General features: G+C 40.1%; 1 protein-coding gene and 2 long non-coding RNA genes across 5 annotated transcripts in view; 1 reads left to right on the forward strand and 2 right to left on the reverse strand.

Moving 5' to 3' along the window:
* The window catches only part of LOC109621471 (uncharacterized), a 337,341-nt gene that overhangs the window by 25,038 nt on the left and 295,664 nt on the right, over positions 1 to 16,639 (reverse strand). For all 3 annotated transcript variants that reach the window (XM_062856491.1, XM_062856490.1, XM_062856492.1), the window contains exons 6-7: positions 3,800 to 3,913; positions 2,804 to 3,688 (exon numbers count right to left, since the gene is read on the reverse strand). In XM_062856491.1, coding sequence (XP_062712475.1) covers positions 3,624 to 3,688; positions 3,800 to 3,913 — 179 coding nt within the window. In that variant the 3' untranslated portion in view covers positions 2,804 to 3,623. The remainder of the gene's footprint in view (positions 1 to 2,803; positions 3,689 to 3,799; positions 3,914 to 16,639) is intronic.
* On the forward strand, positions 8,316 to 9,338 carry LOC109399929 (uncharacterized). The gene is made up of 2 exons (XR_002127616.3): positions 8,316 to 8,559; positions 8,617 to 9,338. It is a non-coding gene; the product is annotated as an uncharacterized LOC109399929 (long non-coding RNA).
* On the reverse strand, positions 12,663 to 14,922 carry LOC134289852 (uncharacterized). Its single transcript, XR_009998712.1, has 3 exons — positions 14,520 to 14,922; positions 14,089 to 14,436; positions 12,663 to 12,768 (listed from the first exon to the last, which is right to left on the reverse strand). It is a non-coding gene; the product is annotated as an uncharacterized LOC134289852 (long non-coding RNA).

Consider the following 16,639-nt stretch of genomic DNA (forward strand, 5'->3'; position numbering starts at 1 on the left):
CGACTGTGGCCTTTCCCCAATTCTTAACAACTTTTTGTATAATTTGCTGTTTGAGAAGCAGATGAGTTTCGCTCATGGTGACTTGACAGTTTCACGAATTAGCTACATGGGCCTCCCCCAGGGTTCATGTCTAAGCCCCCTTCTTTACAACTTTTATGTTAGAGACATAGATGATTGTCTCATGGAAAACTGCACGTTAAGGCAGCTTGCGGATGACTGTGTTGTCTCTGTAACGGGATCAATAGCAGTCGATCTGCAAGGACCACTACAGGATACTTTGGACAATTTGTCTACTTGGGCTCTCAAGCTGGGTATCGAGTTCTCTCCGGAGAAAACTGAGATGGTAGTCTTTTCTAAAAAACACAAACCGGCAAAGTTTCCGCTCGTTCTGATGGGTAAGACAATCACTCATAGCATGTCTTCACAATACCTCGGCGTCTGGTTCGACTCCAAATGCACCTGGGGGAAGCACATTGTGTATCTGATACAGAAATGCCAAAAACGAATCAACTTTATGCGAACTATTACCGGAACATGGTGGGGAGCACACCCGGAAGATCTGATCAGGCTGTACCAAACAACCATTCTATCGGTTTTAGAATACGGTAGCTTCTGTTTTCTATCCGCGGCGAAAACACACTTGCTGAAGCTTCAACGGGTTCAGTACCGTTGCCTTCGGATCGCGTTAGGTTGCATGAACTCGACTCACACAATGAGTTTAGAGGTACTTGCTGGTGTACAGCCTCTGACAGACCGCTTTGCGGAGTTGTCGTTCCGGTTCCTCATCCGATGCGAGGTTGTGAATCCGTTGGTCATAGAAAACTTCGAAAAGCTGCTCGAACAGAATCCCCAAACTCGTTTTATGAGTGTGTACTACTGGTACATGACGCTGGAGGTAAGCCCATCTCCGGTTAACACCAATCGTGACAACTTCTCAGACTTCGACAGCTCCTCTGTGGATTTTGATCTCTCTATGAAGGATGAGATCACCGGTATACCGGAATCTTTTCGTTCCATAGGTATTCCACAAATTTTTGCAAGTAAGTTCGGGCATGTTAGCGGGGCCAGACAGTTCTTCACAGATGGTTCCAAAACCGATGATTCGACTGGATTCGGTGTCTACAACGAATTTCATAGCGCCACCTTTATGCTTCAAAAGCCATGTTCGGTATATATTGCTGAGCTAGCGGCTATATACTACACCTTAGAGTACATTCGCACTCTCCCACCTGAGCACTACTTCATTTTTACCGACAGTCTAAGCTCTCTGGAGGCTGTTCGGTCAATGAAACCGATGAAGCACTCAGCGTACTTCCTGAAAGGAATACGCCAAGTCTTGAGTGCTTTGTCCAAACGCTCATACATCATCACCATAGCTTGGGTCCCTTCACATTGCTCAATTCCGGGCAATGAGAAAGCGGACTCTCTGGCTAAGGTGGGCGCTAGCGAAGGCGATATTTATGAGCGTCAAATCGCCTTCGACGAATTTTTTGAATTGGCCCGTCAGGAGACCTTGATCAGCTGGCAACACAAATGGAGAGATGGAGAGATGGGTAGATGGTTGCACTCCATCATTCCACAGGTGTCGAAGAAGCCATGGTTCAAAGGGTTGGATTTGAGCCGCGATTTCATTCGTGTAATGTGTCGGTTGATGTCCAACCACTATTTGTTGAACGCACATACCTTCCGTGTTGGGCTCTCAGAAAGCAATCTCTGTGTCTGTGGTGTGGCTTACCAGGATATCGAACATGTCGTGTGGGGATGCAATGAGTATCGTGAGGTCAGATCTGAGCTACATGAAATTCTCCGGGTCCGAGGAAAACAACAGAAACCCGTTAGAGAAGTGTTGGCAGGACTTGATTTGGAATACATGAACCTGATTTACCAGTTTTTGAAACGTGTTGATGTCAGAGTTTGATGTAGTACGTTCCTTGTTTTCGTTGTCCGCCTTTTGGTTTTGTTGTTCGCCCCTGTCTGTCGTCACCCCCTTCCGTTTGTCCTCTTCTTGTCGTTTTCTACCGATAAAGTCCTTTCTTTTTGGTTCCGTTACAGATATGGACAATTTGTCCCATCAAAGTTTTAGTATAAGTTAGCAAATAATTTAGTTTTAAACCCATAAATCCGTCCTTCCCATTTTTTTTTTTCTTCAATCCTTAACCTCGAAACAGCCGCGAGTACTTCGGCTTCCCAAACTAACATAGTTTTAAGGCAGTAATAAATTGTAAAATGTATAACCATTGTAAAAAAAAACAAAAGATTTCGGCTCAGTTATGCCCATGTGGCGCCCGAGCCTTCCAAATAAACGAATAAGTAAAAAAAAAAAAAAAAGTAACATTTCTATGACCAATTAATCTTGTAGAGGATTTCAGAACCGTGATAAAACCTAATCCCTTTTATTTTGATGTTATGATGGTTCTTAGAACCTCTTGCAAGTTATTTGACTAAAACATGTTACTTGGCAAGGACTCCGTGTTTTAATAACAGAAGGAATATTTGGAGGATGACCTCATGACGATTTTTCGGTGAAAACTCTTGATAACTTTCTGAAGAAATCACTAGAAGTTTTTTTTTTGAAGAAAAATCTGTAGGAATTGTTAAATGTCGGAAGAGATCTATTGAGAAATTCCTAGAAACAAAGCTCTGAAGGAATTGATGGAGGGATCTCTGCAGAACCTTTTACAGGATTCTTCGATGTAACTCCAAAAAAAAAACTTTTAACAGAACTCAGGGAGGTATGGAGGAATTATTAAATGTGCTGCTGGAGAATTTAAATAAGTGGAATAAAAAAACTCTCAATACTTACTTCATATAGTGCCAAAAATTGTTGTTCGATTGTGTGATTTGTTCGTATGCTCGTCGGAATGAATGATTTTGTTTTCCCTTTTTGTTCTACACATTTTCGCTTGCTCTTGTTTGTTTCGTTTTTTTTTTTCATTTGTTATGGATTGCTGATGAAATTTTGCCATTCCTCTTCTGTTTCGTTTTTCACCTCGTTCCGTTGGTTTATCTTCTTCGATTTACTGTGCGTTTCAAATGACTCTTGCTTCACGTTTTACGTTTTACTCTGCTCCAGCTGCCCAACACTGCATAGTTGCGGTCTCTTTTTCCTGCTCGTTGAACGTGAAACAAGTTGCATCGTCGATGTTATTTGCTGTTGATACTGCTGCTGCTGCTGCTGCTGCTGCTGTGAGTGTGATGTTACAAGTTGAGAAGATAAGTTCCACAAGCGTTTTTGCGTGATGTGATTCGTGATCTTGATATGCTCTGCTTTGTGCTCCTTCGCTTGATCTTCCTGTCGCGCTGCTGCTATCTCAGTTGGCTTGTTCTCGGAGATGTTGTTCCTTCATTCCTGATGTTTCTGTTGTTCCGCTGCATGTTGTTGTTGTTGTTTAACCGTTGAGTTGTTTCCTTTCCTCTGTTACTGCTGCTGCTGTTGCTGTTGCTGTTGTTGCCGTTTGCCATCAGTTTCGTGCTCTAGTAGATAGTTCCATTGATTCTCGGTGATTCTTTAATTTTGGTTAGATTGTTTTCATTTTTGTTGCTCTATGTGTTTCCTGTCTAGCTCTAGACAAACCACTCATCTTTCTGTGAGGTTTGCTGCGATAAATCCGGACCTAATTGTCTTAATTTGCCAGGCACCAAATGGGACGGACTTTGGCCATCAATTTGTGTGGAATGCGGAGGTACCCTGTGGGAAGCGTGGGGGGAGAGATAATTACAGAAAAAAAACATTGGTCAGTGGGGTGGACTAATTAGAAGATTACTTGAGGGGTTTTTTTCTTCGAACCGAAGCTCTTACCTAATGGTCCCGCAGGGTGATGCAAGTTTCCCGAAGCAGGTAGCGTTGTTGTTTCCCGCGGCAGTGTTCCGTGCAGATGCTTCGATGAACCGTTCGATTCTATCATCTGATTCACTGTTGGTGATTGTCGTCGGTACAGTTCGAATTTTGATTGTGAAAATGGATGATTTTTTGATGATAGCAGTTCATACAAAGCACACGTGTTTTTGATGTTGTTGTTGTTGTTGTTGGAGGTTGTGTTCGGTGTTTGGCAGGAAGTTTTTGGCAGTTTATTTATTTTGTTTGCATTGAACCATATAACGGATGATGGATGGATGGATGGAACCGAAACAAAAACGGAACCAAGAGAAGAAACAAAGAAAAGTTTAAGTAAATCAAATTGTTACATGATTGATCGCTTATTGGTAATATATTGAGGGAGAGAGAAGAAAAAAGCGACGTGGGTTGTCTTTCGTTGAATAAGGGGTTATTGAAGGAGGTCATACATTATTCGCGGGATGTAGAGATCACGATGGCACAGTTATGGTGAGGAAGTGTGAGCTTTACTTATTGATTGAACCATTAGATTAGCTTCATCAGTATACTCGTACTACTTTTTACGTCCGCGTAGCTTACTGCAATATTTCAAGGGCCATCAAATGGTATACAAAGATTATTTGACCAATTCATTGTTTAATTTTCTTTGCAATTCTTTGTTTTGCAATGGGAAACAAATTCAGTGGGGTTTACTTCATCATATGCGATGAAAAATAGCGCTAACCAATAAATTCCACTTTCTAATTTTACTCCACTTACGCCTTCACAATTTCTCTCGTTTTATGGATGCCAAAAGATACCGCACCAAAGCAGCAAGTCGAATTGTTCTTCATCATCGTTCAATTTTCACTTCGCCAGGCTCACATGTTGAACCAACCTTTAATTCACGTCCCACAAAAGCTCTGTAGCACTTCAAAGTTGGGTTTCATTGCTGCAAAACACACCAAAAACTGTTCAATTATTTAAATAAATCACAATTTACCCGTCGGTATAATGTAAACAACATGTTGTCTTCGTCTGGCAAGAAAATGTGTGCGTGGATGTTTTGCATACGAAACATCGCATTTCACAACCACAGAGAAAGATTTCTTCATTGCACTGGCATGGTCGGCATTGAGTTGTCCAAAAAATGTCCCACGAAACCTAATGCAAGCCTATCCATATACGTGAGAACTAAAGATGTTTACAAAGTTGTTACAGATAGATTAACACGGGAAATCTGAACACAAACCACTACCACACAGGAATTTGGATTGGTCAATTCCAAAGATACATACACCTCAATTTAAAAGTGTTTCTGCTCAAACGTTCTTTGAGCACAATGTTTATTTTTGATTGCGAAGAATTTGACCGAATTTTCAAATAAATATTTATGGTCAAATAATGATTTTTGACCATCATCATCATCATCAATGATTTTGGCCACGTAGAAGGTGTGCCGGGAATTGAATTCAGGTTGTGTTTGGAATAGACGTGGAATAGACGAAAACAGAATTCGAGGGACAATTATTCAATCTTATTATTTTAAAGAAATTATAATTCTTTCACAATATTTTTTACATGATATGGAAGCCAATTTATTGATTAGTAACTGATACCACATTGGACATGAATTTTATTTCCCTTAAATTCCATTTTCCAATAAAAAATAGAACATTTATATCGGATGTCTGGAACCCAAATGTTAAACGCATCCTTGAGTAGCCTCTTCCTAATGTTGACCAATTCTCGCAAAAAAGGACATGGTGTATCAGGGATACAGCCCCTGGAACACCATTGAATCCTCATAAAAACCCCTGAAACGCCGAAACATTTCCGAAACTGCATGAAACGCCGCTGAAACCCCATGAAAACCCTTAAAACGCCCTTGGAACTCACTTCAGCATCCTGGAACGTCCCTGAAACTCCTTGGAACTCCCCTGAAAATCACTGGAACGATCCTGGAACGATCCTGGAACGTCCCTGAAACCCCTAGAACCCCCTGGAACGCCCCCAGGATCCCTCAAACACTCTGAAACCATCAGGAAAAACCCGTGGAATGCACGTAGCACCCCACGAAACTCACTGGAACGCCCCTGAAATCTTTTGAAATCCCGTTGGAATACTCTGGAACCCTAGGACTTCCTGAGCCCCCTGGAATCCTCTGGAATACCTTTGGAACGCTCCTGGGACCTCCTCAAATCACTCAGAACGCCCCTGAACCCTCTTAAAAATCCCTGGAACGCTCCTGAAACCTCCTGAAACTTGCTGGATCACCCTGAAATGCCCTTGATTTCCGTTAAAACCCCTGGACCGCTCATGAAACTCCCTGAAACCCACTGGAACACACTCGCACGACCCTAAAACCCCATGGAACACCCTGGGATATTCCTTAACCCTTTGGAGCCGCAGGGGTTATATATGACCCTAACATAGAAACGGCTGTATAAATTCACATAATGAATAAAACAGAATACTGTCTTCGGCAGAGTTGTTGCAAGTTGAGGCCTCTATTGAGGAAAAATGTGGACATTTGTATTTGAGACTTAACTGACAACCTAGAACGTCCTGAACACCATGAATTTTGTAGAAACGAAATAAATGACATATATACCAGTTGTTAATAGCTAAATTTGGATAATGTGTTACGTTCATATGCATTCATTGAATCTTCGTTTAGAATATCAAAATGTGTTTTATATTCTGGGATGTTGTAGGTATTTCAAACTGTCCTGTAGTACAGCCCTTCAAACTAACAAGAATAACTTTAGGTGTTTTCGTCATAAATAATTGCATTACATAATCTAATGGAATTCGTGAAGATCTTGAAATCTAAAATGTCATTTATAGACACTATAGGTATATATCAGGTCTGCCTTGGAGTTCAGAACTTCAGGTCTGAACTCGTAACAGAAGCCATATCTGTTATTGTGAGTAACGCTGCATAATGAATCGCGGTTACTGGACCAACCTGAAGTTTACTATGAATTATTATGAACCTTTGACATTCAGGGTCGTCTAAACTTTTCTATAATAAAGTCCATCAAATCTACAAGAAAAATTTCGCCATAAATAATAGCATTGCATAATCTGATGGGATCTGTCAAGCTCTTGACATCTCAAATGTCATTTAGAGATACTATAGGTGTATTTCAGGTTAACAAACTACCTTGGAGTTCAGAACTTCAGGTCTACATTCGTAACAGCAGCCATATCTGCTATACTGAGTAATGCTGCATATTTAACCATGGGAATTGGACCAATCTGAAGTCTACTAAGTATCAAGTCTTGATGTTATTATAAACCTTCGGGACATTCAGGGTCGTTCAAACTGTCCTATAATGAAGTTCTTCAAGTCTACAAGAATAACTATATTCCAGGTCAGCCAAACTATCTTGGAGTTCAGAGCTTCAGGTCTACACTCGTAACAGTAGCCGTATCTGATATTCTAAGTAACGTTGCCTAATCAATCGCGGTTACTGGACCAACCTGAAGTCTACTATGCATAATTATGAACCTGAAGTTTAACTCTTGACAGTAACAGTAGTTATTCTCACAGTGAACTGTACCATTACACATTAGCATGGGACACAAAAAGACATTTTACTCCTGTACACTTTTTGAGTTCCATTTTGGTTCCATATCAACTGTGCAAAATTTCAGATCGATTGGAGAAACTATATTTTAGCGCCAGCCATTTTAAGTTTTCATACAATTTAGTATGGGGAAAACCATTTTTTCAAAGAAAAATTGGCACAGGTTGCCCCTTAACCCCTAAAAATAAATCGATGAATGATTTCTGTTGGAAATTTTACGAGGAACCAACCCTCCGAAGACCGCAAAACGATCTGAGGCATGTGAAAAAAGTTATTGATTGAAAACCGAATGGCATGCAAACGCTGTTTAACATGTAAGGAATAACAATAAATAATAAAATCTCGTTATTTTATCGATCGTGTGAGGCCTAATAACTTTTTCCACGAACCTCACATCGATTTGCTGTCTTCGGAGGTCTGATTCTTAGTAAAATATTCTACAGAAATCATTCGTCGACTTATTTTTAGGGATCTAGGGGTGACTCCTAGCGATTTTTCTTTGCAGGAGTAAAATTTCCCCATAGTAAATCGTATGAAAAACTAAGAATGGCAGGCGCTAAAATATAGTTTTTCCGATCGATCTGAAATTTTGCACAGTTGATATGGGACCAAAGTGGAACACAAAAAGTATACAGGAACTTGAGTTTTTCCATTTTTTGTATTTTCCCATATAAACCGTGTACCAGGCTATTACACATGCAATCAAAAATCCACATAATGTAATCCCCCTGGCATTTCATGAGTCATTCCAAGATAGTTTTGAAGTATTCCAGGTCAACCAAACTACTTACTACGGAGACCATAGCTTCAGTTCTACATTTGTGATAATAACTTTTGCCAGTACGTTATGTAGTGTTACATTCATTGTATGTAGGCTTTGTTTTGTACCTTTGAAACATTTGTGCCTTAAAAAGATACGTTACCTAGTACAGGGGGTGCGACACTCTAATCTTTTTCGAATCTTTTCAAGTGATTCAAAAAGATTCGAAAAGATTCAAGATGATTCGGTGAGATTAATAAAAAAACGCACCTGTCAATTATATCAAAACAACTGACCTATTTCGTTCAGTGTTTGTTTTGAGTTTGAAAGAAGACGATCGCAACATCAACATCAGAAAAACGAAAACTAAAAATGGTGCAAAACTGAAGGTAATTATCATTAATTTACGTTATTTTATAACTGTTTAAAAACTAAATCTATTTCAGTTGCAGCTCAAGCATTTCCGCAGCCTCCTGGTCTACGATCCGGTAAATCGAATGATCCCGCATTGCACCCAAGGAAGACCGTAAGAAACGTTTCCATCGCCGAGGAGGTGGCCTTTCAACCGCTGCAATATGTTTACCCTCATGCACTCACGACATCCTCTGTCCAGGCACTTTTCCGCCTTCCGGTGTAATTATTCGGCCATAGCGAAACCATTGTAGTGCTTCTGGTGGAACTATGCTTCTTGGATACATAGCAACGCGCGAAACAACCCACAAGGTCGCAACATGACCATGAAACCGTCGCACGGATATGTTCAACAAGAACACCATCGACAACCCGAAGCAGTTGGATCCGGCCACCACCGGTTCGAGTTCTCCATCAAACGATTACGACTGGCTACGGTAGCAAGATGATCGTTCGCTTCATCGAACTGATCCGTGTGGCCGACATGGCTGTGACATACATGTCATGTATGTGACGGTGGTCCGAGCTTCCCGGGTGTACTGCACAGGGCTGCGTCATGCCGAGCAGCTTATGTCTCTTGTTCAAGCAAGAGTACTAAGTAGTCTTCTTCCAAGCATCTGCTGACAAAGAATTTCGACAATGGGTTCCAGTATTATGGAAATGATTACATATGAAAAACCTCATATAAAACAATTTTAATTTGAATGAAATTCTCAAAAATCTAGGCGTCAATCTAGGAAATATAAGCTCATGTTAATCAATAATTTGTGGAATTTTTGCTGGTCCGAAATACCTTTTTCTGAATATTAGGATGACTACACGCTGGTGACAAGCATGTCGTTGAGTTAGTACTTTTATGGTTGTCAAACTTGTGCGATTCTCCTTTAGTTCAAACATAAGGGCCTGATTACGAGTGTCACTTCACGGTGAAATCGAAAAAGTGACACCGGTAATAAGGACGGTGAAAGTGATTCCCATTTGATTAACCCACAACTTTTTCACCGTGGATTCGCAATGTGTCACCGTGAACGATTTTCACCGTGAAGTGACACTCATAATAAGGGCCATAATTTGCTATTAAGAATGTTTAACACAGATTCAAAAACATTTCCATATTTTTTATCGGATCCGTATGGCCTGTAGTACACAGGGTCAAATATTTGACAAGGAAAGAACGCAAGAAACAACATCAGTTTGACACTAATGAAAATTCGATCGAGTCAAACAAGATGTTTGAGCATTGGTTTCTTTTCGGACAAATTTAGCTTATAAAGTCCATATTTTCATATCTATTATGCGTCACCAAACAACTCCAAAAGACGACTTGCTGAACCTTCTTGATGAGTTCTGGAGATTAGGAGGGGTGGATCTATTTTCAAAGATATGCTGTGCCTCACCAAGCAACATCAGAGGACTTGGTAAACCTTCTTCACGGCACGGCAAGATCTGTTAAGTAGGAGGAATAACTATAAAGCAAACTGATCTATTTTAAAAGAAGATGTATTGTGCGTCACCAAACGACTTCAGAGGACTTGGTGAACCTTCTTCACGGCAAAATCTGTTCAGTAGGAGGAATAACTATAAAACAAACTGATCTATTTTAAAAGTAGATGTATTGTGCGTCACCAAACGACTTCAGAGGACTTGGTGAACCTTCTTCACGGCAAAATCTGCTAAGTAGGAGGAATAACTATAAAGCAAACTGATCTATTTTAAAAGAAGATGTATTGTGCGTCACCAAACGACTTCAGAGGACTTGGTGAACCTTCTGCTCGATAAGATCTGTTCAGTAGGAGGAATAACTATAAAGCAAACTGATCTATTTTAAAATGAAATGTATTGTGCGTCACCAAACCACTTCAGAAGACTTGGTGAACCTTCTTCACGGCAAAATCTGTTCAGTAGGAGGAAAAACTATAAAACAAACTGATCTATTTTAAAAGTAGATGTATTGTGCGTCACCAAACGACTTCAGAGGACTTGGTGAACCTTCTGCTCGATAAGATCTACTAAGTAGGAGGAATAACCGAGGAATAACTGTAAAGCAAACTGATCTATTTTATAAGTAGATGTATTGTGCGTCGACTTCAGAGGACTTGGTGAACCTTCTTCACGGCAAAATCTGCTAAGTAGGAGGAATAACTATAAAGCAAACTGATCTATTTTAAAAGTAGAAGTATTGTGCGTCACCAAACGACTTCAGAAGACTTGGTGAACCTTCTTCTTGATAAGATCTACTAAGTAGGAGGAATAACTGTAAAGCAAACTGATCTATTTTATAAGTAGATGTATTGTGCGTCACCAAACGACTTCAGAGGACTTGGTGAACCTTCTTCACGGCAAAATCTGTTCAGTAGGAGGAATAACTATAAAACAAACTGATCTATTTTAAAAGTAGATGTATTGTGCGTCACCAAACGACTTCAGAGGACTTGGTGAACCTTCTGCTCGATAAGATCTGTTCAGTAGGAGGAATAACTATAAAGCAAACTGATCTATTTTAAAAGTAGATGTATTGTGCGTCACCAAACGACTTCAGAGGACTTGGTGAACCTTCTTCACGGCAAAATCTGTTCAGTAGGAGGAATAACTATAAAACAAACTGATCTATTTTAAAAGTAGATGTATTGTGCGTCACCAAACGACTTCAGAGGACTTGGTGAACCTTCTTCACGGCAAAATCTGCTAAGTAGGAGGAATAACTATAAAGCAAACTGATCTATTTTAAAAGAAGATGTATTGTGCGTCACCAAACGACTTCAGAGGACTTGGTGAACCTTCTGCTCGATAAGATCTGTTCAGTAGGAGGAATAACTATAAAGCAAACTGATCTATTTTAAAATGAAATGTATTGTGCGTCACCAAACCACTTCAGAAGACTTGGTGAACCTTCTTCACGGCAAAATCTGTTCAGTAGGAGGAAAAACTATAAAACAAACTGATCTATTTTAAAAGTAGATGTATTGTGCGTCACCAAACGACTTCAGAGGACTTGGTGAACCTTCTGCTCGATAAGATCTACTAAGTAGGAGGAATAACCGAGGAATAACTGTAAAGCAAACTGATCTATTTTATAAGTAGATGTATTGTGCGTCGACTTCAGAGGACTTGGTGAACCTTCTTCACGGCAAAATCTGCTAAGTAGGAGGAATAACTATAAAACAAACTGATCTATTTTAAAAGTAGATGTATTGTACGTCACCAAACGACTTCAGAGGACTTGGTGAACCTTTTCAAAGCCAAGTTCTAATGCTTTTCAAAGAAGATCTATTGCGCGCCACCAAACGACTTCAGAGGATTTGGCAAACCTTTTTAACGACAAGTTCTGATTATAGAGTAAAATAGATTTTCGGTGCGTAACTAAACAACTTCAGAGAACATGGTGAATAAGTAGGCGGAGAATAAGATTGTCTTGAGCATTGTTATAACACAGACAAACAGACGTAACACTCTAATCATTCTCATCGTACACCGATTAAACGACCAATTTTAAAATGTGGTAGTTGGCCGACGGGCCACCCGTGGCGCTTCCATCGGTTTTGTTCGAGTTTGACGTTTGCGCACTACCGCCACCTAGTTCATGGTTGGCCAAACTCAGTCTTTTTAGCATTGGGCGAACATTTAACCGTGACTATTTTTCTAATCGGAAAGTGTTCGAAGTGTTACGTCTGTTTGTCTGTGGTTATAACATAAGACAGTAACTGTTGACCTATTAGACAGAACATTTTATTTAAATATATGTACTTACCCGTATGCAGGATCTGTTTATGCATACTATTGTATGGTGTCCTCCTTATGGATTATGACCATTGACTTTCAGAAGTGACTTATTTCTGTTGGTCGAAGCGTGGTGGCAGGATAGGACGAAGTAACGATATTTTGTGTCACCTAACAACATGAAAGGACATGGTGAACCCTTTCAATGACAAAATATGATTATTTTGAAGAATGTCTTGATCTTGTGAACTACTAGATTAACTTAATAAAGAAGTGTACTATTTTTTTAAACAGACGCCCGTCCCCCTCCAGTGAATTTCGGATGTTTATAAATACCCATAGAAACAAACCCCCTCCTACCCCCCCAAGCAGAACTATTTATTCACATATAAATACAAAAACATAAAATAAAATATAAGTAATCAAATTAGACCTGGCAAGCCATGGTTAATAGTGACGATAAGGAATTGCTGGAATACATTTAAAAATGGATTAACGGATTGCTTTTAGATACGTGGGATAAGTGCAAGCATATGCAAGATAATAAATCAAGATAATGATGTAATGTAAATGAATAAAAGACTAAATAAATTCTGTTTTTGGAATTGATTCCCTATATGTTGGATTTCCAAAATGTGTCCCGTATTAAAACGGGACAAATCTGGTCTGCCTAGTCTTAACCCTTGAGCAGTCGCATCTTCGACTACCTGCAGCGACGCCACGCTCACGTTGTATACCACAAGCGTGCATTTTTCATGGCACGTGTACTCAGTACACGACGCGACAAAATGCTGTCTATGTTGACAACTGTGCCTATGCCACTCTAATGATTGTTTCAGTAACAAATTTTGAAAACGACGTATAATCAATGGTGTAGCATTGATTATACGGCGTTTTCAAAATTTGTTACTGGTTTCACGCATGTCACATTAATAATGGTAAAGTGTTGTTAATAAATAGCAATAATAACAATTGGGTTTTTGAATTTTGAAAAATTTATTGAATTTTTAATTTTATGCGAAAGAGCACCTTTTTTTAGCCACTATGATTTTTTCCAGATTTTTAAAACTTTTAAAATCAATTTCAAAGAGATTTTCTAAAATCAACAGCTGGGCAACTGTTTGACAGCTCCACCCATTACAAAATCCGACGAGGAGTGATTCATAAAATCACTTTCGCTTCCATACAAACTTCAAATTGATTTTTAAATAGGTTCCCGGGCACCAAAACTCATGAAAATTTGGATTTGGAAGCCAATTGCAAGAAACAATATCGCGCAAAATTCTGCTATTCTGCTATATTCAAAAGAAACAATATCGCGCAGAAAACGCTAATAGATATGCGCGGTTGCATTTAATCGTTTCAATGTCTTCTACGGGGTCAATCCTTAGCTGATTTCCGCACTTATTTTAGAAGACACGAACGTATTGTGATTTACTGGCCACGATCTATGAGCGACTCTGAACATTTTTGCGCGATAATCTACGGCGAAACGCGCAATAACTCCAAAGATTGAAGATGTAAAATAGTTTATCGAATCATAACGGTCGAACAACGAACGAAGACTACTATCTTGCAGTGATCGTACCTTGCACCTATGCTTCAATACTGACACTATCCTCAATGATAGACAATAATCGAACCCGTCACCCTCAGCATGGTAATGCTGAATACCTACGCCTTTACAGCTGTGACTATATGGGCCAACATAGAAGTTGTTAGCAATCCATCATTCAGCCATAATAATAATGTAATCTAAGAAACAAGCGTTTGCTGTGTATCTTGCTTACCTCGATTCATGCCCGCACCAAATGTACCATGTACAAAACGCTTGATTAAAAACCGATGATCGCTCTACGGACCTTGCTCGAGGATGGTGGTGTTAGCGAAGGATGAACCATGAGCTCGCTGCACTCTACGACGAACGCAACTTCCACAAGGTGATCAAAACTGGAAGGATACGGTGGGCAGGGCATGCTGCAAGTATGCCGGATAGTAATCATGCAACGATTATGTTCGCAAGACATCCGGATGGTACGACGTGGAGCACAAGGTGGTCTGATCAGGTGATGTGGCGATGTTCCCGAGGAAGCAGCAGCAAACCGAAATGTATGGCGTAGAATTGTTGATTGTCTTATCTATGAAAATATGTTGTGTAGGTTATGATTTATGAATGAACCTGAAGCGCTTGAAGCACCTAACTATTTTCGTTTTTTCTTACCTACCAATAAGCTTTCCAGTTTTTCTGTATGTAGTTTAGCATCCAGCAGGAACGGTCGGGGAAGGCGAAGGGAAAACGGAGGGAGGGGCGAATCTGGTCTCCTTGTGGCAGTGAAATCCTGGTCCGGTTTACTGTTTCCCGTTTACTGCCGAACCCGTTTCCGGAATCACAATACTTCACACTTCGGCTCTCGTTTTTTCACTTGATCTTTTGATCTTATCGATCGAGATCGAGATTTGTTCGCGGCTCCGGAATTTTCCGGGGGAATGTCCGGTAGGTTCTCGGTATAAAATACCTGCACTAGAAATTGAAAGAATTTCACGAACAAAAACGCGGTTTTGTTTTGGCGATGTCGGTCATGTCGATCGACGTCAGCGTCGGATCGTTTTTGACAGAAGGCGCACAAAACACTGAAGTAAAAGATCTCTGAAATTCTTTGGTCGGGATTTGGCTGATTCAGAAAGATTCAAAAAGATTCCGAAAGATTCAAAAATGATTAACCTCAAAAGATCAGAGTGTCATCCCTTCGACCTAGTATAACCCACCCAGATCCGTGAACTTCTGTAAAACTTAGAGCCATTATAAAATACCTTTGGGATATTTAAGGCTTCAATCATTACGGTTGGTAATGTTGTGTAACTTAATACAGCAAAAAAGATATCATAACGGCTGTTGACTCCATGTTGCATGTTGTCCATATTGCTGGAGGGACAGTGTGACAGTGTGTACTGTAAAGATATTCATCTGTCTTTATATTTAACTATGGTCACCACACTCTATTTGCGTTACTAACACTAAGGTGCACTGCCGTAGAATGAACTAACCTATACATTTATAGCTAGCAGGGAATGAAATTATCGATCACGATAGCGATAGTAGAAAACTCTCCCACACGCATTATCGGCGAAAAAAGACGTGCGATAAATTCAGACCCGGGTTTCTCCCGAGAATGTGTTTTCGCTCGTTCCGCAGCGCCGAAAATCGATTATCATTAGCAATGAAAAGTTGACTGGTTTGTCCCGTCATCACCGGCTGTAGCTTTTATGTATAAAATTTCTGTCCTCTCTCGAGCAGCTTGTGTGGTCGAGTGGTTATGGTGCGCGCTTATACACATTTTTGTGGAGGGTCTAGGTTCGAATCCCGTTAGCGGCAAATTTTTTGTTATTTGCCTTCTGATAATTATCGCGATAGCTTTGCAGGCGATAAAGTTGGATAGCGAAAATGGAAAGAGCGATTTCCAATTTTCGGCTATCTTTGATCGGGGACAAACAGCAACGACCGATAATCATTTCTTACAGGAAAAGTAAAAACAGAAATAATCGGTTGCTCGAAAAACACCGTTTTTCGTCTCAATTTGCTGAGAATTTCATTCCCTGATAGCTAGCAGGACCTCGTCACTTCTTCAACATTTTTCTCAGTTGAGCTTGTACCGTTATACTGAATAAACTTATTTTGTAAAACCAGTCTGCGATCTTTCAAACATTGTCGCTTTGTGTTGGAGACATGGTTATTTTCAAGAAATGTTCAAAAGAATGGCAGCATGGTACGGTTACTCGTGATGTTAACTGTCGTTCCTACATAATTAAAGATGGATTTGGAAACCACTTATGTAACCGAAAATTCATCAAGCGAACTACGAATGGTGGTTCCGATCTTCGAGATGTGGCAGTTGAAGATCATCACATCGAGTATTCTCATAATAATGAACAAAATCAGAATGTTCCTTTCAATCTGCTCCCTGCGCCTCAGCACGATGCTGTCGATCGAGCATCTTCTTCCATTGTTCGGCCTCAGTTGACGGCAACGAATTCTAACGGAACTAGTGAAACCTTTTCTAGAGCGTTGTCTCCAACTATGGCATCTATTCCTAATCACGAAACAATCATTGCCCCTGAGTTGTCCCAGCCTCCCTCACCTTTGCAGGATGTTTCCATTCAAGACTCTCAAGTTGAATGTCGAACCAGCCGTAGTGGTCGTCCGGTATAAAACATATCTCTTCTCTATATAGCCAAAACAGAAACTTCAATTGTTGTAGATGCTAGATTTTTAACATCATAATAGTTTGAATGACCCCAGCCGATCTGATGATGTCCATTGAACATTCAGAAGATTTACTGGAC

This window comes from Aedes albopictus, chromosome 3 (genome assembly GCF_035046485.1).
Source record: "Aedes albopictus strain Foshan chromosome 3, AalbF5, whole genome shotgun sequence".
NCBI lineage: Eukaryota > Metazoa > Arthropoda > Insecta > Diptera > Culicidae > Aedes > Aedes albopictus.